Source organism: Oncorhynchus tshawytscha, linkage group LG15, assembly GCF_018296145.1.
Source record: "Oncorhynchus tshawytscha isolate Ot180627B linkage group LG15, Otsh_v2.0, whole genome shotgun sequence".
Classification (NCBI taxonomy): domain Eukaryota; kingdom Metazoa; phylum Chordata; class Actinopteri; order Salmoniformes; family Salmonidae; genus Oncorhynchus; species Oncorhynchus tshawytscha.
Genome location: NC_056443.1, coordinates 17,899,423 through 17,921,562, shown reverse-complemented (window position 1 = coordinate 17,921,562; position 22,140 = coordinate 17,899,423). Strand labels below are relative to the sequence as shown.

The 22,140-nt window shown below is 44.0% G+C and overlaps 1 protein-coding gene across 2 annotated transcripts; it reads right to left on the bottom strand.

Moving 5' to 3' along the window:
- Positions 1 to 6,042: 6,042 nt before the first annotated feature.
- Positions 6,043 to 17,959, bottom strand: si:ch211-196f2.6 (immunoglobulin domain-containing protein). Of its 2 annotated transcripts, none has more exons than XM_024373343.2 (7): positions 17,631 to 17,959; positions 15,951 to 16,124; positions 15,568 to 15,753; positions 15,130 to 15,286; positions 13,470 to 13,524; positions 7,327 to 7,551; positions 6,043 to 7,092 (listed from the first exon to the last, which is right to left on the bottom strand). In XM_024373343.2, the coding sequence occupies exons 1-7, from the start codon at positions 17,695 to 17,697 to the stop codon at positions 6,823 to 6,825; spliced, it is 1,134 nt and encodes a 377-aa protein (XP_024229111.1). In that variant the 5' UTR covers positions 17,698 to 17,959; the 3' UTR covers positions 6,043 to 6,822. The 2 variants fall into 2 exon arrangements, with proteins under 2 accessions (XP_024229111.1, XP_024229110.1); XM_024373342.2 differs by having other exon boundaries at positions 6,043 to 7,128; positions 17,631 to 17,956.
- Between the last annotated feature and the right edge of the window lie 4,181 nt (positions 17,960 to 22,140).

Sequence of the window (22,140 nt, the reverse complement as noted above, 5' to 3'; positions counted from 1 at the left end):
GATTATCCTAAAGGTGATGCTGATGGCTGCACCTTTACACATTTAGATCAACTCAAGGCCAGCCTTAACATGAGCCAAAATATGCATCAATTTAATCGCTTGGCCTGGCAAATAAAACATTTTTGATGCAGTATCCTAGTAAAATCATGTTGCTACAGGTTTCTAACACTACAATTATGCAGAGCCTTCCAACGATTTTCTTAAACCCACGTTGGTCGCAGTTAATCCAAAGATATGCCTCTTTGATAAGGGTGTTGGACTGATTCATGGGTCATAGCCCATCTCTACAAATTGTAATTTGCGAGAAAATGCAAATTATTGTTACTTGGCCTTATTAGAAGTCCTGTCTTAGGGCCTCCTGAGTGACGCAGCGGTCTAAGGCGTCACTACAGTCCCGGGTTCGATCCCAGGCTGTGTCACAGCCGGCCATGACCGGAAGACCCATGAGGCGGCATACAATTGGCCCAACCAGGATTTCCTTTTCCCATCGTGCTCTAGCGACTCATTGTGGCGGGCCGGGCGCCTGCAAGCTGACTTCAGTCGCCAGCTGGACGATGTTTCCTCTGACACATTGGTGCGGCTGGCTTCCAGGTTAAGCAAGTAGTGTGTCAAGCAGTGCGGCTTGGCAGGGTCGTGTTTCGGAGGACGCATGGCTCTCGTCCTTCGCCTCTCCCGAGTCCATTGGGGAGTTGCAGCGATGAGACAAGACTGTAACTATCAATTGGATATCACGGGGTAAAAAGTACAAACAATTATACTGGTTAATATTCATTACATTTAACAGGTAAATAAAATTGATTTTCATTTTGATAAAAAAAACACTTAGCTTTTGTGATTATTTTGTTGTTGTGAGTGGGTATTGATTTCAGGACCATGGATAGTACCAGGTCATTTACAGCTGTGTTGTTGGATATGTACGACACGGTCCCCATTCAAAACTAACCATATTTGGTTAGTAAAGACCCTACGGAGTATTTTCAACCCCACTTTAGCTGAGACAGGTAGAATAGATATTGATAAAAGTCACTTTGTCCGAGAGAAATTTCCGTGAATCTACAGCCCTTATTTTATGTGTTTCTAAAATCCCCTAAGGGAAAAATGAATGGTGGAAAAAATGATTGGAACCATTTCCCTGTTTGACTGCTAGGTTTCATGGGTATTATGACACCTCCACTGTGTGGCTCTATTCCAGTGGGGGCAATAGAGGGGACAGAGCAAAAAGCCAGCAGCAGGCTGTGTGACACAGCCCCCCTCAAAAACGAACCATATTTGGTTAGTGGAGATCTGACTGAGTATTTCACACACCAGTTTAAATGAAACAGGTTGTACATGTGTTTCACTACAACCCAATAAATATCCCATATACTCCTCAAACTCAGCTCTGGACCTTGAAGCCAGCTTTTTTTCATTGTTCCCCAATAATCAGGGACTGATTTATTTCTTCAAATACATCCTACACTTCAAATACATCCTACTGCTATATTGTATTTACTTTGCCACCGTGGCCTTTTTTTGCCTTTACCTCCCTTATCTCACCTCATTTGCTCACATCATAAATAGACTTGTTTCTACTGTATTACTGACTGTATGTTTGTTTTACTCCATGTGTAACTCTGTGTCGTTGTATGTGTCAAACTGCTTTGCTTTATCTTGGCCAGGTCACAATTGTAAATGAGAACTTGTTCTCAACTTGTCTACCTGGTTAAATAAAGGTGAAATAAAAATAAAATACAAAACAAAAGTTTTCAACATACCAGTATTTGTGTAAACGTTCAAAAGAAATGCTGGTATAAAAATCAAATACATCAAATTAACAATGAATTTTTTTAAAGGTGGTTGCAATGTTTTATAAAACAGTTGTACTGCACCATAGTCATATATATATATTGTATATGAGTTTGAAGCCGTTCCCTTTCCCCTGCTGCAGGTGTAAATCCAGGTGTAGATGTAACATAATATTAGCAATCATGGAAAATCAATGAGTATGGTATTTTACATTAGTTATGGTATGTCTTAATTTGTGGAAGTTCATCATCCAATATGAATGATACAGTTTTAAGTCGGAAGTTTACATACACCTTAGCCAAATACATTTAAGCTCCGTTTTTCACAATTCCTGACATTTAATTCTAGTAAAAATTCCCTGTCTTAGGTCAGTTAGGATCACAACTTTATTTTAAGAATGGGAAATGTCAGAATAATAGTAGAGAGGATGATCTTTTTCAGCTGTCATTTCTTTCATCACATTCACAGTGGGTCAGATGTTTACATACGCTCAATTAGAATTTGGTAGCATTGCCTTTAAATGGTTTAACTTGGCTCAATTGTTTTGGGTAGCCTTTCACAAGCTTCCCATGATAAGTTGGGTGAATTTTGGCCTATTCCTCCTGACAGCTTGTGTAACTGAGTCAGGTTTGTAGGCCTCCTTGCTCGCACACACTTTTTCAGTTATGCCCACATATTTTCCATAGGATTGAGGTCAGGGCTTTGTGATGGCCACTCCAATACCTTGACTATGTTGTCCTTACGCCATTTTGCAACAACTTTGGAAGTAGGATTAGGGTCATTCTCCATTTGGAAGACCCATTTGCGACCAAGCTTCAACTTCCTGACTGATGTCTTGAGATGTTGCTTCAATGTGTCCACATAATTTTCCTCCCTCATGAAGCCATCTATTTTGTGAAGTGCACCAGTCCCTCCTGCAGCAAAGCACCCCCGAAACATGATGCTGCCTCCTCCGTGCTTCATGGTTGGGATGCTGTTCTTTGGCTTGCAAGCCTCCCCCTTTTTCCTCCAAACATAACGATGGTCATTATGGCCAAACAGTTCTATTTTTGTTTCATCAGACCAGAGGACATTTTGGAGCAGTGGCTTCTTCCTTGCGGAGTGGCCTTTCAGATTATGTTGATATAGGACTCGTTTTACTGTGGATATAAATACTTTTGTACCTGTTTCGATCTTTGTCCCCATGTGCAGTTGCAAACCGTAGTCTGGCTTTTTTTATGGTGGTTTGGAGCAGTGTCTTCTTCCTTGCTGAGTGGCCTTTCAGGTTATGTCGATATAGGACTCGTTTTACTGTGGATGAAGATACTTTTGTATCTGTTTCCTCCAGCATCTTCACAAGGTCCTTTGCTGTTGTTCTGGGATTGATTTGCACTTTTCGCACCAAAGTACGTTCATCTCTGGGAGACAGAACGTGTCTCCTTCCTGAGCAGTAGGATGGCTGCAGGGTCCCATGGTGTTTAAACTTACATACTATTGTTTCTACAGATGAACGTGGTACCTTCAGGCATTTGGAAATTGCTGCCAAGGATGAACCAGACTTGTGGAGGTATACCATTTTTTTCTGAGGTCTTGGCTGTTTTCTATTGATTTTCCCATGATGTCAAGCAAAGAGGCACTGAGTTTGAAGGTAGACCTTGAAATACATCCACAGGTACACCTCCAATTGACTCAAATTATGTCAATTAGCCTATCAGAAGCTTCTAAAGCCATGAAATAATTTTCAGTGACAGCTTTGCACACTCTTGGCATTCTCTCAACCAGCTTCATGAGGTAATCACCTGGAATGCATTTCAATTAACAGGTGGGCCTTGTTAATAAACGTTAATTTGTGGAATTTCTTTCCTTCTTAATGCGTTTAAGCCAATCAGTTGTGCTGTGACAAGGTAGGGGTGGTATACAGAAGATAGCCCTGTTAGGTAAAAGACCAAGTCCATATTATTTCAAGAACAGCTCAAATAAGTAAAGAGAAACGACAGTCCTTCATTACTTTAAGACATGAAGGTCATTCAATCATGAAAGTTTCTTCAAGTGCAGTCACAAAAACCACCAAGCACTATGATGAAACTGGCTCTCATGAGATCCGCTACAGGAAAGGAAGAGCCGGAGTTACCTCTGCTGCAGAGGATAAGTTCATTAGAGTTACCACCCTCAGAAATTGCAGCCCAAATAAATGCTTCACAGACAAGTAACAGACACATCTCAACATCAACTGTTCAGAGGAGATTGTGTGAATCAGGCCTTCATGGTCAAATTGCTGCAAAGAAACCACTACTAAAGGACACCAATAATAAGAAGAGGCTTGCTTGGGCCAAGAAACATGAGCAATGGACATTAGACCAGTGGAAATCTGTCCTTTGATCCGATGAGTCCAAATTTGAGATTTTTGGTTCCAACCGCCGTGTCTTTGTGAGATGCTGAGCAGGTGAATGGATTATCTCTGTGTGTGGAGTTCCCACCGTGATGCATGGAGGAGGAGGTGTGATGGTGTGGGGGTGCTTTGCTGGTGACACTGTGATTTATTTCGAATTCAAGGCACACTTAACCAGCATGGCTACCACAGCATTCTTCAGTAATATGCCATAACATTTGGTTTGCGCTTAGTGGGACAGTAATTTGTTTTTCAACAGGACAATGACCCTCATGGCTGTGTAAGGGCTATTTGACTAAGAAGGAGAGTGATGGAGTGCTGCATCAGATTACCTGGCCTCCACAATCAACCAACCTCAACCCAACTGAGATGGTTTTCAATGAGTTGGACCGCAGAGTGAAGGAAAAGCAGCCAACAAGTGCTCAGCATATGCAGGAACTCCTTCAAGACTGTTGGAAAAGCATTCCAGGTGAAGCTGGTTGAGAGAATTCCAAGAGTGTTCAAAGCTGTCATCAAGGCAAAGAGTGGCTACTTTGAAGAATATAAAATATAAAATATATTTTGATTTGATTTGATTAACACATTTTTGGTTGATACATGATTTCATATGTGTTACTTAATATTTTTGATGTCTGCATTATTATTCTACAATGTAGAAAATAGTACAAATAAATAAAAACCATTGAATGAGTAGATGTGTCCAAACTTTTGATTGGTGCTGTATATTTCTCTATGCATGGGAATGCTTCCTAATTTGAAATCACTTGGAGCTGATTTGCTGGTGTTTTTAAGTCTTTGCTAGTGTTTTTACAGCCTTTGGCAGGCCACCAGTTGGGGAACTCTGGGTTAAAGGTATTTATGGTTAGGATTAGGGGGTTAGCTAAACTAGGCTTTAGGGGTTAAGGTTAAGGTTATGAGTTAGGTTAAAGGGTTAAGGTTAGGTTAGCTAACATGCTAATTATTTGCAAAGTAGCTAAAAAGTAGTAAGTAATTGCTGAAGTTGCTAATTAGCTGAAATGTTCAAGTTGTCCGTGATGAGAGTTGAACACGCAACCTTTGGGTTGCTTGACATTCGCGTTACTTGCCTTAAGTAACCATCTGTCTTATGTAACCATACCAAATGTAACATCTCATCGGCCCCTAGTAATTTGAGTGTCCCCGCTTTTCATTTAGTATGTTACGTTTTGTCTGTGAGACTAGGCTGCCTAATAACATCAGGAAGGGATTGAACTTTAGTCCCAATTGTGGCCTTCTGTGTAACCGTTATAAAAGTTGACTTTTCACCTGGACTTGGACTGCAAATGTCAGAAACCTGTACTGCAATATATGTCATTGTAGCAAGCGCCACATGTGCCATTGTAGCCTACTGCTATTCCCGATTTAGGCTAGCCTATTTGTTTTGACTTCTTTTCAAATGGTTTCTGGAAGAACTACTGTATCTAGTATCCATAATTAATATCCTTTGCCTCATAACACATTATTTTACATGCATTCGTCTGTTAGAACCACGTGAGTCTGCTGAGGGGAGAAAAACTCATAATAATGTCTGGAGCGGAACATATGGAATGGCATCAAACACCTGGAAACACTGTTTGACGTATTTGATACCATTCCACTGATTCCACTCCAGCCATTACCATAAGCCTGTTCTCCCCAATTAAGGTACCACTAACCTCCTGTGGTTAGAACTATCCCAACTTTACCCAGTTAGGTCACTCCCATAGAATTCTATGCTCACTCCCACTAAGGCCAACTATGAATCGTTGACGTATGCGTTGTGCTAAATTTCCTGGGACTGAGGTTAGTGAATAAATGGTCTTGTGTCGTCCCCCAGTGGCCCCCCAAAAAAAGCAGGCATATTCTAGATATCAAGTGAAGGACTCAAACACTTTTGCTAGTCTGATTTTTAATTGAAACAAAGAAATAAACATTATATACAGAAATTGCAATCACAAAACCAGATACACAAAATAAAAATCACTCACTGTCTTGTTCCTTACAGTGTTGGCTATAAAGTTGGCTATAAAAGCTCTTTTTTAGAATCTAAAGGTCATTCAACCCATTACTATATTCAAAAGCATAATGTTCTATTCACACCGCACATCATACAGTTACTGTATGCCACACTGTTGTGAGCTCAAATGTGAGAAACATCTGAGCGATGGCCGAGACTTCAAACCCCATTGACCAGTGTGTGTGTGGTGTCTGTCTGTCTGTCTGTCTGTCTGTCTGTCTGTCTGTCTGTCTGTCTGTCTGTCTGTCTGTCTGTCTGTCTGTCTGTCTGTCTGTCTGTCTGTCTGTCTGTCTGTCTGTCTGTCTGTCTGTCTGTCTGTCTGTCTGTCTGTCTGTCTGTGTGTGTGTGTGTGTGTGTGAGAGAGAGAAACGTCTGAGTGATGGCCGAGACGTCTAACCACATGTACGATGTTCACAGTAAACAAAAAACCATGGCGATTACCTGTGAGTTTAATTTTCACTACAAATTTCCCACTGGGGCAATAATTATTAATCGTATTGATTGACAGCTAACCTTAGGAGGTCAGGGTTATTCACCCAATGTCAACAGTGCATTATTCCTCCCAACACACACGTACACACGCACACACGCACGGCCCGCACACACACACAACAACACAACACACCTTCCCTTCATGAACCTCCTCGCTGAAGGGTTAGTCTCTGGTTTCTTCAATTTCCTCTTTCTCTGTTCCTATGTCTGATTCCAGTTCCCCCCTCCGTGCAGAAAGGGTTGATGGGAAGTTGGGTTCTAGTTCTAAATTACATTCTGGTTCTTGAACCTCCATCTGTGTTCCAGGTTCCAGGGCTAATGGATGGATAGGTTCAGGCTCAGTCTGTGGTTCCACGGTTCCTTCAAGGGTTGGTTGAGGGTCTTGTTCTTGTTCTAGATTAGGTTCTAGTTCTGGTTCTTCTGGTTCCTCTCTCTGTGACACCCGATGATCCCCCAGAAGAAAATAGACCTGATGACGATGATGACCTTATCAAATACTCTACAGTATGTGTGTGATTTCTGTGTTATTTGGCATGAGGCACAGGCTTCAACAAACATTACATAATGTTTTTCAATTTCTTTGTTTTCAATTGACTGTTTTGTAAGGCAATGTTTCCTTATGCATAGTCATTATTCATTTTAAAAAACTTTTGAAAGAAAGATATACCTTTTGTGGCCCTAGTTCTGCCCCTTGTTGTGGCCCTTGCTGGTGTGGTCCCTGCTGTGTTGTGGGGTCCCAGGCCTTAGCTGTCCCCTGGTAGGCCTTCCACAGTCGTCCATACAGCAGATCCTGCTTGATCTTAGTGTACAGCTTAGAGGGGTCAAAACCCTGGAGCTGGAGGGGAGGAGGTGAGGGAAGGGGGGGTTGATGGGGTGGCTCCTCTGTGACCTCCTGGATGGTATAGAGAGAGAGGGGGTGGGGCAAGAGAGACTAGGTCATATGCATGTTGTTTTGAAAATAATTGGTAAGTAATGTTTCAGTTGTCCTTTTATCCTATTCTATCATGTGTAAACACTATTCAAAATAATTGGTCCTGTTGTCCGGACCTCTGGCAGTCTCTTTGGGGGTGCCACAGGATTCAATTCTCGGGCCGACTCTTTTCTCTGTATACATCAATGATGTCGCTCTTGCGTTTGGTGATTCTCTGATCCACCTCTACGCAGACGACACCATTCTATATACCTCTGGCCCTTGGTTGGACACTGTGCTAACTAACCTCCAGACGAGCTTCAATGCCATGCAACTCTCCTTCCGTGGCCTCCAACTGCTCTTAAATGCTAAATGCATGCTCTTCAACCGATCGCTGCCCGCACCTACCCGCCCGTCCAGCATCACTACTCTGGACAGTTCTGACTTAGAATATGTGGACAACTACAAATATCTAGGTGTCTGGTTAGACTGTAAACTCTCCTTCCAGACTCATATTAAGCATCTCCAATCCAAAATTAAATCTAGAATTGGCTTCCTATTTCGCATCAAAGCATCCTTCACTCATGCTGCCAAACATACCTTCGTAAAACTGACTATCCTACCGATCCTTGACTTCGGTGATGTCATTAACAAAATAGCCTCCAACACTCTACTCAACAAATTGGATGCAGTCTATCACAGTGCCATCCGTTTTGTCAACAAAGCCCCATATACTACCCACCACTGTGACCTGTATGCTCTCGTTGGCTGACCCTCGCTTCATATTCGTTGCCAAACCCACTGGCTCCAGGTCATCTATAAGTCTTTGCTAGGTAAAGCCCCGCTTTATCTCAGCTCACTGGTCACCATAGCTGTCACGCCCTGGTCAAAGTATTTTGTGTTTATCTTTATGTATTTGGTCAGGCCAGGGTGTGGCATGGGGTTTTTGTAATTGTGGTGTGTTTGTCTTGGGGTTTTGGTGGTGGTATTGGGATTGTAGCTTAGTGGGTTGTCTAGCAAGGTCTATGGCTGTCTGGAGTGGTTCTCAATCAGAGGCAGGTGCTTATCGTTGTCTCTGATTGGGAACCATATTTAGGCAGCCATATTCTTTGAGTTTGTCGTGGGTGATTGTCCTTAGTGTCTTACTTGTACTCTCTGTTAGTTTGCACTAGATAGGCTGTTTTCGGTTTTCATTACGTTTATTTGTTTTTGTAGTGTTTAGTGTTTAGTCGTGTTTACGTTTTGTTTAATAAATATGGATCAAAATCGACACGCTGCAGTTTGGTCCGACTCTCCTTCATCACCACTAGAAAACCGTTACAGAATCACCCACCACCAACGGACCAAGCAGCGTGTTAACAGGCGGGAACCACAGGAGAGGCAACAGAGGCAGCAGCAGCAGGAGCAGCAGCAGCTGCAGTGGGAGAGGCTGCACCACCTGGAGAAATGGACATGGGAGGAAGAACTGGACGGTAAAGGACCCTGGGCTCAGCCTGGAGAATATCGCCGCCCCAAGGAAGAACTGGAGGCGGCGAAAGCTGAGAGGCGCAGATATGAGGAGGCAGCACGGCGTAGCGGATGGAAGCCTGAGAATCAGCCCCAAAAATTTCTTGGGGGGCTCAGGGAGAGTGTGGCAGAGTCAGGAGTCAGACCTGAGCCAACTCTCCCTGTTTATCGTGAGGAGCCAAGGAGGAGACCAGAACCAGAGACTGTGAAGGAGTTAATGGGGAAATTGGAGGAGAGAGAAATGAGGGAGTTGCTGTGTTGGTGCTTTTTGCATGGAATTCGCCCGACGGAACGTGTTGGGGATTTGATGGCACCTGGGTTAGCGCTCCATACTCGTCCTGAGGTGCGTGTTAGTCGGCTGGTGAAGTTGGTGCCAGCCTCACGCACCAGGCCTCCTGTGCACATCCCTAGCCTTGCACATCCTGTGCCAACACTGCTCTCAAGATCTCCAGTACGCCTTCACGGTCTAGCCCATCCTGTGCTACCTCCACACTCCAGTCCTCCGGTAGCAGCTCCCCGCTCCAGGCTTCCTGTGCGTGTCCTCGATCCAGTACCACCAGTTCCAGCACCATGCACCAGGCCTTCAGTGTGCCTTGCCTGTTCAGCGCAGCCAGCGCTTTTCTCCTCTCCTGCGCTGCTGGAGTCTCCCGCCTGTTTAGCGCAGCCAGAGCCTTTCTCCTCTACAGCGCTGCCGGATCCTCCCGCCTGTTCAGCGCAGCCAGAGCCTTCCTCCTCTACAGCGCTGCCGGAGCCTCCCGCCTGTTTAGCGCAGCCAGAGCCTTTCTCCTCTCCTACGCTGCCGGAGTCTCCCGCCTGTTCAGCGCAGCCAGAGCTGCCAGCCTGCATGGAGAAGCCAGAGCTGCCAGCCTGCATGGAGCAGCCAGAGCTGTCAGTCCGCATAGAGCAGCCAGAGCTGTCAGTCCGCATAGAGCAGCCAGAGATGTCAGTCTGCATGGAGCAGCCAGAGATGTCAGTCTGCATGGAGCAGCCAGAGATGTCAGTCTGCATGGAGCAGCCAGAGATGTCAGTCTGCATGGAGCAGCCAGAGCTGTCAGTCTGCATGGAGCAGCCAGAGCTGCCAGTCTGCAAGGAGCAGCCAGAGCTGTCAGTCTGCATGGAGCAGCCAGAGCTGTCAGTCTGCATGGAGCAGCCAGAGCTGCCAGTCTGCATGAAGCAGCCAGTCTGCATGGAGCAGCCAGAGCTGTCAGTCTGCATGGAGCAGCCAGAGCTGCCAGTCTGCATGGAGCAGCCAGAGCTGCCAGTCTGCATGAAGCAGCCAGAGCTGTCAGTCTGCATGGAGCAGCCAGAGCTGCCAGTCTGCATGGAGCTGCCAGTCTGCAAGGAGCAGCCAGAGCTGTCAGTCTACATGAAGCAGCCCGAGCTGCCAGTCTGCATGAAGCAGCCAGTCTACATGGAGCAGCCAGAGCTGCCAGTCTGCATGAAGCAGCCAGAGCTGTCAGTCTGCATGGAACAGTCAGAGCTGTCAGTCTGCATGGAGCAGCCAGAGCTGTCAGTCTACATGAAGCAGCCCGAGCTGCCAGTCTGCATGAAGCAGTCAGTCTACATGGAGCAGCCAGAGCTGTCAGTCCGCATGGAGCAGCCAGAGCTGTCAGTCTACATGAAGCAGCCCGAGCTGCCAGTCTGCATGAAGCAGCCAGTCTACATGGAGCAGCCAGAGATGTCAGTCTGCATGAAGCAGCCAGAGCTGTCAGTCTGCATGGAGCAGCCAGTCTGCATGGAGCAGCCAGTCTGCATGGAGCTGCCAGTCTGCATGGAGCTGCCAGTCTGCATGGAGCTGCCAGTCTGCAAGGAGCTGTCAGTCTGCACGGAGCTGTCAGTCTGCACGGAGCTGCCAGTCTGTAAGGAGCTGCCAGTCTGCAAGGAGCTGCCAGTCAGCACGGAGCCGCCAGAGTGGTCAGTCTGTAAGAAGCCGCCAGAGCTGTCAGCCTATATGGAGCAGCTAGTGCCGCCAGTCTGCCCAGCGCCGCCAGTGCCCCCAGTCTGCCCAGCGTCGCCAGTCTGCCCAGCGCCGTCAGTCTGCCCAGCATCGCCAGTCTGCCCAGCGTCGCCAGTCTGCCCAGCGTCGCCAGTCTGCCCAGCGCCGTCAGTCTGCCCAGCATCGCCAGTCTGCCCAGCATCGCCAGTCTGCCCAGCGTCGTCAGTCTGCCCAGCGTCGTCAGTCTGCCCAGCGTCGTCAGTCTGCCCAGCGTCGTCAGTCTGCCCAGCGTCGTCAGTCTGCCCAGCACCGCCAGTCTGCCCAGCGCCGCCAGTCTGCCCAGCGCCGCCAGTCTGCCCAGCATCGCCAGTCTGCCCAGCGCCGCCAGTCTGCCCAGCGCCGCCAGTCTGCCCAGCGCCGCCAGATCTGCCAGTCAACCAGACTCTTCCAGATCTGCCAGTCAACCAGACTCTTCCAGATCTGCCAGTCAACCAGACTCTTCCAGATCTGCCAGTCAACCAGACTCTTCCAGATCTGCCAGTCAGCCAGGATCTGCCAGTCAGCCAGGATCTGCCAGTCAGCCAGGATCTGCTGAAACCACCAGCCAGCCAGGAGCTGGTAGATCTATCTACCTGCCTGAGCTTCCTCTCACTCCTGAGCTTTCTCTCACTCCCGAGCTTCCCCTCAGTCCCGAGCTGCCTCGGTCCCGAGCTGTCCTTCAGTCCCGATCTGCTCCTCAGTCCAGTGGGGTTCTGGGTGGGGACTACTAGGCCATGGTCGGCGGCGAGGGTGGACTATCCAGGGACGAAGGGAGAGGGGACTAAGACATTAAAGGAGTGGGGTCCACGTCCCGCGCCGGAGCCGCCACCATGGACAGACGCCCACCCGGACCCTCCCTATTGTTTTGAGGTGCGTTCGGGAGTCCGCACCTTAGGGGGGTTCTGTCACGCCCTGGTCAAAGTATTTTGTGTTTATCTTTATGTATTTGGTCAGGCCAGGGTGTGGCATGGGGTTTTTGTAATTGTGGTGTGTTTGTCTTGGGGTTTTGGTGGTGGTATTGGGATTGTAGCTTAGTGGGTTGTCTAGCAAGGTCTATGGCTGTCTGGAGTGGTTCTCAATCAGAGGCAGGTGCTTATCGTTGTCTCTGATTGGGAACCATATTTAGGCAGCCATATTCTTTGAGTTTGTCGTGGGTGATTGTCCTTAGTGTCTTACTTGTACTCTCTGTTAGTTTGCACTAGATAGGCTGTTTTCGGTTTTCATTACGTTTATTTGTTTTTGTAGTGTTTAGTGTTTAGTCGTGTTTACGTTTTGTTTAATAAATATGGATCGAAATCGACACGCTGCAGTTTGGTCCGACTCTCCTTCATCACCACTAGAAAACCGTTACAATAGCAGCACCCACCCGTAGCACGCACTCCAGCAGGTATATTTCACTGGTCACCCCCAAAGCCAATTCCTCCTTTGGCTGACTTTCCTTCCAGTTCTCTGCTGCCAATGACTGGAACGAATTGCAAAAATCACTGAAGCTGGAGACTCATATCTCCCTCACTAACTTTAAGCATCAGCTATCAGAGCAGCTTACAGATCATTGCACCTGTACATAGCCCATCTGTAAATAGCCCATCTAACTACCTCATCCCCATCCTCATTGTTATTTATTTTATTTATATATATATTTTTTGTTGCTCCTTTGCACCCAAGTATCTCTACTTGCACTTTCATCTTCTGCACATCTATCACACCAGTGTTTAATTGCTAAATTGTAATTATTTCGCCACTACGGCCTAATCTTACTTCATTTGCACACACTGTATATAGACTTTTCTATTGTGTTATTGACTGTACGTTTGTTTATTTAATTTGTAACTCTGTGTTGTTGTTTGTGTCGCACTGCTTTGCTTTATCTTAGTCAGGTTGCTGTTGTAAATGAGAACTTGTTCTCAACTGGCCTACCTGGTTAAATAAAGGTGAAATAAAAATAAAAACATTTTAAAAAAGTGTGGGAAACTTATGAGCGATGGCCGAGACATCAAACCACATTTACCAGTGTGTATTTGTGTGTGTGTGTGAGAGAGAGAGAAACGGCAGAGCGATGACCGAGACGTCTAACCACATGTACGTCATTCACAGTGAACAACAGGAAACCATGGCGATAACCATGGTGACGGTGCCCTGTGGGTTTTCATGGTAACGTAGGTTGCTATAGTTACAGGGGTCACTCTAGCCATAGAGAGAGGACATGCTTTATCTCTATGACTCTAGAAAGGCTTGTGATTAGGGAGCCTACATTAGATGAAGTTAGGCCAATGTATTTTGGCAATGGTCCAAGGTAGCCTACTTTCAGTTACATCAATGGCGTTAGAATTGCCTTGCGATACTTAATTTATTTTCCATTGTGTCAAAAAGGTATGTAGGGGATGTTGAGCTGGAAGAATAGCTGACAGAATAACTTTACCTCCGAGTCTGTGTGCTGGTCTGTCAGATAAGTCTCCACCTCGAACAATCGCCTCCTGGAAAAAAAATATTTTTATAACAGCAGATATCTGAGATCTGATGACTTTTGGTGTTATAGTCAGTGCTACTGGAAACTTTACTGAGAGAGAGAGGCCCGTCGTTCCATGTGAGTGTGAGAGAAATAAAAGTGAAAAAGAAGACAGAGGGGAAGATAAAGCAAATGATATAGAGAGAGAGTGAGATGGAGATTTTTTTTGAAAGGAAAAGAGAGAGATGGATTGCGAGAGAGAGTTATAATAAAGATACACAAAGAAGAGAGAGATACAGAGATGAATGATATTGATAGACATATATATATATACTGTATATACAGTATATACACTGAGTGAACAAAACTAATATTGAGTTGCCGCCCCCTTTTGCCCTCAGAACAGTCCTGATTCGTTGAGGCATGGACTCTACAAGGTGTCGAAAGCGTTCCACAGGAATGCTGGCCCATGCTGACTCCAATGCTTCCCACAGTTGTGTCAAGTTGGCAGGATGTCTTTTGGGTGGTGGACCATTCTTGATACACACAGGAAACTGTTGAGTGTAAAAACCCTGCAGGGTTGCAGTTGTTGACGCACTCAAACCTGTGCGCCTGGCACTTACTACCATTCCCCATTCAAAGGCACTTCAAGCAATAAGGGATCATAGCTTTCACCTGGATTCACCTAGTCACTCTGTGTCATGAAAATAGCATGTTTTTCACCTAATGTTTTGTACACTCCGTGTATATATTTATATACCAATCAAAAGTTTGGTCACACCTACTCATATAAGGGTTTTTCTTTATTTGTACTATTTGCTACATTGTGGAATAATAGTGAAGACATCAAAACGATGAAATAGCACACATGCAATCATAAAGTAACCAAAAAAGTATTAAGCAAATCAAAATATATTTATATTTTACATTCTTCAAAGTAGCCACCCTTTGCCTTGATGACAGCTTTGCACTCTCTTGGCATTCTCTCAACCAGCTTCACCTGGAATGCTTTTCCAACAGCCTTGAAGGAGTTCCCACATCTGCTGAGCACTTTTTGGCTGCTTTTCCTTCACTCTGCAGTCCAACTCATCCCAAACCCTCTCAATTGGGTGGAGGTCAGATGATTGTGGAGGCCAGGTCATCTGATGCAGCGCTCCATCACTCTCCTTCTTAGTCAAATAGCCCTTACACAGCCTAGAGTTGTGCAGAGGAAACTCTGGGTCTTCATTTTCCTGTGGCGGTCCTCATGAGAGCCAGTTTCATCATAGCGCTTGATGGTTTTTGCAACTGCACTTAAAGAAACTTTCAAAGTTCTTGAAATGTTCAGTATTGACTGACATTCATGTCTTAAAGTAATGATGGACTGTTGTTTCTCATTGCTTATTTGAGCTGTTCCTGCCATAATATGGATGTGGTCTTTTGCCAAATAGGGCTATCTTCTGTATACCACCCCTACCTTGTCACAACACAAATGATAGACTCAAACGCATTAAGGAAAGAAATTCCACAAATTACCTTTTAAAAAGGCACACTGGAATGAGTAGGTGTGTCCAAACTTTTGAGAGAGAGAGAGAAAGAGAGAGAGAGAGAGAGAGAGGGAGAGAGAGAATGGGTTTGGTTGACGAGTAGGTACCTGCGGCAGCAGTGTCTGCAGCAATACTTCAAGCAGTAGTAGAGAGAGATTGCGATACTGAGGAGACAGATGGTAGGTCCCATTACTAGCAGAGCCCACTGCTCCACTTGTCTCTCCTCTAGTAAACCCTGTGGGCCTTCTGACACCTTGGCCTCCTCTGTGAGTAGACCATAGATAGACACACATTTAAACATGCTCACATAAATTCACACAAAATTGTGCATACAAGCACTACCTAACCCAAGTGGGTTGTAATGGCAAGGTTGAACTTGTGTTTTGGTGAATGTTGTGAAATAATATAATTGTAATGTTTTTTTTTATGGATAGTTGTGATCAATAAAGAACAGGAACAGAAAATGAAAGAGGGGAAATACCAGGATGTGTGGGGATAGGAGAGAGAGAAACAGAGAGAGAGACAGACAAACAAGATAAAGGTACCTGTGCTTTCATTAATCCTGGTATTTGTACACTGCTCCAGTCCTCCAGAGGGAAAGGTCATGAATTTACAGCAGAACTGATTCTCCTCCAACACAGTGCTACCTTTCAGCCTGAGCGTGTAATGGCCGCTGGAGGCGTTACCCTGGATCTCCACAGTATCGTTGTACTTCGGGAACACGTAGGTACCTTAATGGCAAAATATTACATTATTCATATATATTATATTATATATCTAAGTGTGTTATTCTTGTGGCATTTTGTGTTATGCAAATTCTGCCTTTCTTCAGTTTGTAAACTGGGACCAATAATCAATAGTCAAAGTAAAAGCGAGTAATATGTATTATTATGTATTACGTATTAATATGTATTATTATATTAAGTACCAAACACGGGGTGGAAGATGCCCAGTTTCAATCTGGTGGTGGTGTGGTTCGAACTGCTGGTCATCTCCCAGTTGATCTGAGAAACAGTGTCTTTGTCCCCCATGAGACGACAGGTGATAGATAGGTAATCTCCATGCCATTTGTGAGATACAGAAATCCCACTGTCTGTCATGCCTGTGGGAAGTAAAAAAGAAGACGTTGTTGCGGCAAGTTGTGTAGGTGCTAGTAAAAACTAGCAGTGAAACTTCCAGTGAAATAATGCTGAAACCATGTTTTTGTGGATCATACACTAAAGACACTAGAACACGTATTCAGACAGTGGTGTAAAAAAGTACTGCTTAAGTAGTTTTTTTGAGGTATCTGTACTTTACTATTTATATTTTTGACAACTTTTACCTTTACTCCACTACTTTCCCAAAAATACACTTGAGTATACAAAATATTAAGAACACCTTCCTAATATTGAAAGTGTTCCACAGGGATGCTGGCCCATGTTGATTCCAATGCTTTCCATGGTTGTGTCAAGTTGGCTGGATGTCCTTTGGGTGGTGGACCGTTCTTGATACACGCGGGAAACTGTTGAACTGCAGTGTTGCAGTTGTTGACACAAACCTGTGTGCCTGGCACCTACTACAATATCCTGTTCAAAGGCACTTCAATCTTTAGTCTTGCCCATTCCCCCTCTGAATGGCACACATACACAATCCATGTCTCAATTGTCTCAAGGCTTAAAAATCCTTCTTTAACCTGTCTCTTCCCCTTCATCAACACTGATTGAAGTGGACTTAACAAGTGACATAAATAAGGGATCATAGCTTTCACCTGGATTTGCCTGGCCAGTCTACAGTATGTAATGCAAAGAGTATGTATCCATAATGTTTTGTACACTCAGTGTATGTACTTTTTTACTCCCATACATTTTCCTTGGCACCCAAAAGTACTTGTTACATTCCAAATGCTCAGGCAGGACCGCAATATGGCCCAATTCACGCAACTATCAGGTTAACGCGTTGTTGTTTCCATAACGCCTCTGATCTGGCGGACTCAATAAACACAAATGCTGCGTTTGTAAATTATGTCTGAGTGTTGGTGTGTGTGTAAATAAAATAAAACATTTAAAGAAAAGTGTGGCGTCTGGTTAGCGTAATATAAGGAATTTGATGTATAGCATTTACTTTTACTTTGTACTTTTACTCAATTATGACAATTGAGTACTTTCTCCACCTCTGTACTTAACTACATTTAAAACTAGATACTTTTGGACTTTTACTCAAGTAGTATTTTATTGGGTGACTTTCATTTTTACTTGAGTCATTTTCTATGAAGGTATCTTTACTTTTACTCAAGTATGACAATTGTGAGTACTTTTCCCACAACTGCATTCAGACATGCATGCACACACACGCACAAACACAAACGGTCAAAACCTGCAACATACTTTTCTTTTTGTCGAAACCTTGCACTTTTTAAATCAGCTGGATGTGTATTACCCTACATTCAACTGTTAAAATAGGTTTTAGTACTGCATAACCAGAACAATGCAATGTAATGAAACCTTGGTTTTTGAAGACCACAACGGAAAATATGTATATATTTTTTTACATGCTCAATTATTATGTTAATTCAGATTTTGCACAACTAAAACTTGAATCTTGTTCTAGACAAGTTAGTCTAACCAACCTGTCTGTATCAGCATGAGGACCAGAAGAGTGCCGACACGGCGTTTTCTCATATCCGACTCTGTCATCTGTCGCAACGTTCAGCCTTCTCCTTTCCTCTTCACTTGTTGCCTTTTTGTTGTGTTTTCCAGTTCAGTTTCATCCGTTGTTTGTTTTTTACCTCTGTCCTTTTTTCCACTTCACCATACTTACTCTAATTTGTTCATGCCTTGTTTCTCTGAGTGTATCTCTGTCTTCACACCAATTTCTTGTCTCTGACTCACAACTCTCAACTTCCTCTTTCCGAACACTTCCGGCCTTAGCACCTTTCATATGATTTCGCTGTGTGTATCGCTGTATCTCCCTCTCTCTCTCACACTCTCACACTCACTCACTCACTCACTCACTCGAAAGGACGAGGAAGAGGAAGTGAACAGAGTCACGATACAGCTTCTGACATGTTCACGGGTTACTTCGGTTTTCCCATTCTGCTTTCATTTGAACTACACACACACACACTGACTCAATGAAGCCTGAAACACAGACATTATAGAACCGTGAGGTTGGTGTGGCTGAATAGACAGTACCCTAAAGAAACCAGAACCCAATAACATATCCCATCACTAATATTAGGATGCAGCTTTGGATCTCTTGATGTGGTTTGGACAGCAGTCATGAGGCCTAATCTGGGATCTTTCCTGCTGTTCATGGTCATTTCAATTGTGACACGTACAGGGCCAGTTCCAAGCATAAACAACATCATTTTGTGTGTGTGTGTGTGTGTGGGGGGGGGTATACGCTTGCTCTTATTCCAGAAAGCACACCAGATATACCCTGGCATTATGTGGCTTAGTGATGAGGAGAAGGTTAAATGTTTTTTTGGTCCATTGTGTATTTACGTTTGCGGAATATTTACATAAAGCCTGGAATAAAAGAAAAAGGGCTTCCTATAATTAAATAGTAAAAATATGTATCTCCTTTCTGGTAAATGGTGTGTGTATATAGATTGTGTGTGGGCTTGTCCACTGTATGAATCTTCTCTTTGTGTCAGACGGGGCTCAAGTGACTTCTGTCAAAAACACTTTTTTTTTCAATTATTCTTTTCTTTTCTTGTGTCTTTATTTATTTAATTTCTGTATTTATTTGTCTGTTTATGGTATGTATGTATGTATGTATGTATGTATGTATGTATGTATACTACCATTCAAAAGTTTGGGGTCACTTAGAAATGTCCTTGTTATTGGAAGAAATTTTTAAAAATTGTGTCCATTAAAATAATATCAAATTGATCAGAAATACAGACATTGTTAATGTTGTAATGTTGTAAATGACTATTGTAGCTGGAAACGGCAGATTTTTTTATGGAGTATCTACATAGACGTAGAGGCCCATTATCAGCAACCATCACTCCTGTGTTCCAAATGGCATGTTGTGTTAGCTAATCCAAGTTTATAATTTTAAAAGGCTAATTGATCATTAGAAAAACATTTTGCAATTATGTTGGCACAGCTGAAAACTGTTGTCCTGATTAAAGAAGCAATACAACTGGCCTTCTTTAGACTAGTTGAGTATCTGGAGCATCAGCATTTGTGGGTTCGATTGCAGGCTCAAAATGGCCAGAAACAAATATATTTTTCTGAAACTCATCAGTCTATTCTTGTAATGAGAAATGAAGGCTATTCCATGCGAGAAATTGCCAAGAAACTGAAGATCTTGTACAACGCTGTGTACTACTCCCTTCACAGAACTGTGCAAACTGGCTATAACCAGAATAGAAAGAGGAGTGGGAGGCCCCGGTGCACAACTGAGAAAGAGGACAAGTACATTAGAGTGTCTAGTTTGAGAAACAGATGCCTCACAAGTCCTCAACTGGCAGCTTCATTAAATAGTACCCGCAAAACACCAGTCTCAACGTCAACAGTGAAGAGGCAACTCCCAGATGCTGGCCTTCTAGGTAGAGTTGCAAAGAAAAAGCCATATCTCAGACTGGCCAATACAAATAAAAAATTAAGATGGGCAAAAGAACACAGACACTGGACAGAGGAAGATAGGAAAAAGGTGTTATGGACAGACAAATCTAAGTTTGAGGTGTTCGGATCACAACGAAGAACATTCATGAGCCGCAGAAAAAATGGAAACATGCTGGACGCCATCTGTCAAGCATCGTGGAGACAATGTGATGGTCTGTGGGTGCTTTGGTGGTGGTAAAAGTGGGAGATTTGTACAAGGTGAAAGGGATCTTGAAGAAGGAACGCTATTGCTCCATTTTGCAACGCCATGCCCTGTGGACGGCGCTTAATTGGAGACAATTTCCTCCTACAACAGGACAATGACCCAAAGAACAGCTCCAAACTATGCAATAACTATTTCGGGAAGAAGCAGTCAGCTGGCGTTCTGTCTATAATGGAGTGGCCAGCACAGGGTTGAGCTGTGCTGGCCACTCCATTATGGGAGAAGCTTGACTGTATGGTACGTAAGAAGTGTCCATCATGCCAATCCAACTTGTGGGAGGCTTCAGGAAGCATGGTGTTACGGTTTTCTTCCGTCGAAAGAGAGTCGGACCAAAATGCAGCGTGGTTAGTTAGATACATGTTTAATAGCGAAGAAAAAACAAACAAGACAAAAACAACAAACGCAAAATCCTAAACAGTCTATCTTGTGCTAACACACACAGAGACAGGAACAATCACCCACGAAACACTCAAAGAATATGGCTGCCTAAATATGGTTCCCAATCAGAGACAACGAGAATCACCTGCCTCTGATTGAGAACCGCCTCAGGCAACCATAGACTTTGCTAGAACACCCCACTAAGCCACAATCCCAAAACCTACGAAAAACCCCAATACACAAACACACCACAAAATAAACCCATGTCACACCCTGGCCTGACCAAATAAATATAGAAAACACAAAATACTAAGACCAGGGCGTGACACATGGGGTGAAATCTATTTATGTATTTAATTTTTTTCACTCTTTATGTGATGCGCAATGCAGAGAATGCCGGAAGAATTATTATCATTTAATTACCGTAATGAATTATTGCAATGTTTGTTAATGCGTCAATTAATCCCATAAGGGATAGGTTGCCAATTGTCAATTTGACACAAAAATAAAAGTTAATTCATTCTTTCAAATTTCATTCGGTAGCTAGTCTAGCCAGCTTTCTAAACTTTTAGTAATCACGGTTGAATACCGACCGGGGCACGTGCCCAGGTGCCCTGACGTCCAGGGGGCCCCATTGACTTTTTTGTGGCATAAGTAATTACAAATTTGCAGGAAATGAGTGGTCATTTAGTTAGCTAGCAAGAAATGTGAATCACTTTGCTAGTTAGTTAGTTCCCCTTCAGTTGTCAAAACGTGGGTTGAGAAAAGCATGCATTCGCATGCAAGCTGCAAGAAGGACACGCAGGCTACCATTCCCCATTGTTTATCAGTGCAATTTCAACGTCCATCTAGCTGGAAAAGTTTCAGATGGTTTATCTTAATGTTCCCTCGTTAGATTTGAGCTCATCTCACTCTGGCTAGCATTAGTTGTTGACCTTGTTGTTGTTGATGTGCATAGGCACATTGAGGGAGAGAGAGTCTACCTTTTCATGGTTGTTTGATCAATAGGACTCTGAAGTTCCCAAATGTAAGATGACTCCCGTGGTATTAACGTATTTGCAGAAATCCATTCAGGTGTATTTTGGCGAATGCGTTGTAATGATCTGAAGTCGCGCTGTTGCTGCTGCCTGTAAACACACAGTCCAGTTCAAAGTGAATGGTGGCAGGCCAGTGTGGCAAATCGCTTATTTGCATATAGGCTTGCTGTAGCTTTGATTTTCTATGGCGCACCGGTCTGCATAGACTCCGGTCCTGAACAAGACTGATATTTTTATTAGGTTTTATTTACTGCAGTGTCTACTACTTGACCAAACGCACGGCCACTTTCCCACTCCATATTGCTATGCCTTACATTCTATGAATTTGTGAAAACTTTAAAATAACCATGTCTAAGTGCTTGCTTGTCAGAAAATGTAACAATAATACATTTTAAAAGTAACATTCTTCCTGGGGATGTATATGAACAGATTTGAATAAGATTTCATATTCCACTTAACGTTAACACACCATGATGTCACCATGGTGTGTGTGTGTATGTGTGCCTGTTTGTGTTCTCCCACCGGGCTCTTCTATTAAATACTAACCACATGGAAATGTCAAACACGAACATCACAGCTCTCACCACCAGAGAGCATACTGAGCTGCACCATCACCACCAGCAGCAGCAGCATGCATGCAGTATGTTTCCTCCATAGAGATAGATAGAGGACTCATCTATGTATCTGTGACAGCATTGGCAGCGCCATTGTGACAATCTCCCTATTGAATTAGTCCATTTTCTTCTACACGGTTGGCTGATCCCTCATGATGTCCCGGGTGGACATGACTCCAACAGGGTCACCAGGAGGGATCAGCCAATGAAATTGGAAGTCTCACACAGTTGACTACATTAAAATGGTGGAAGCACTCAATGGCGCTGCCCA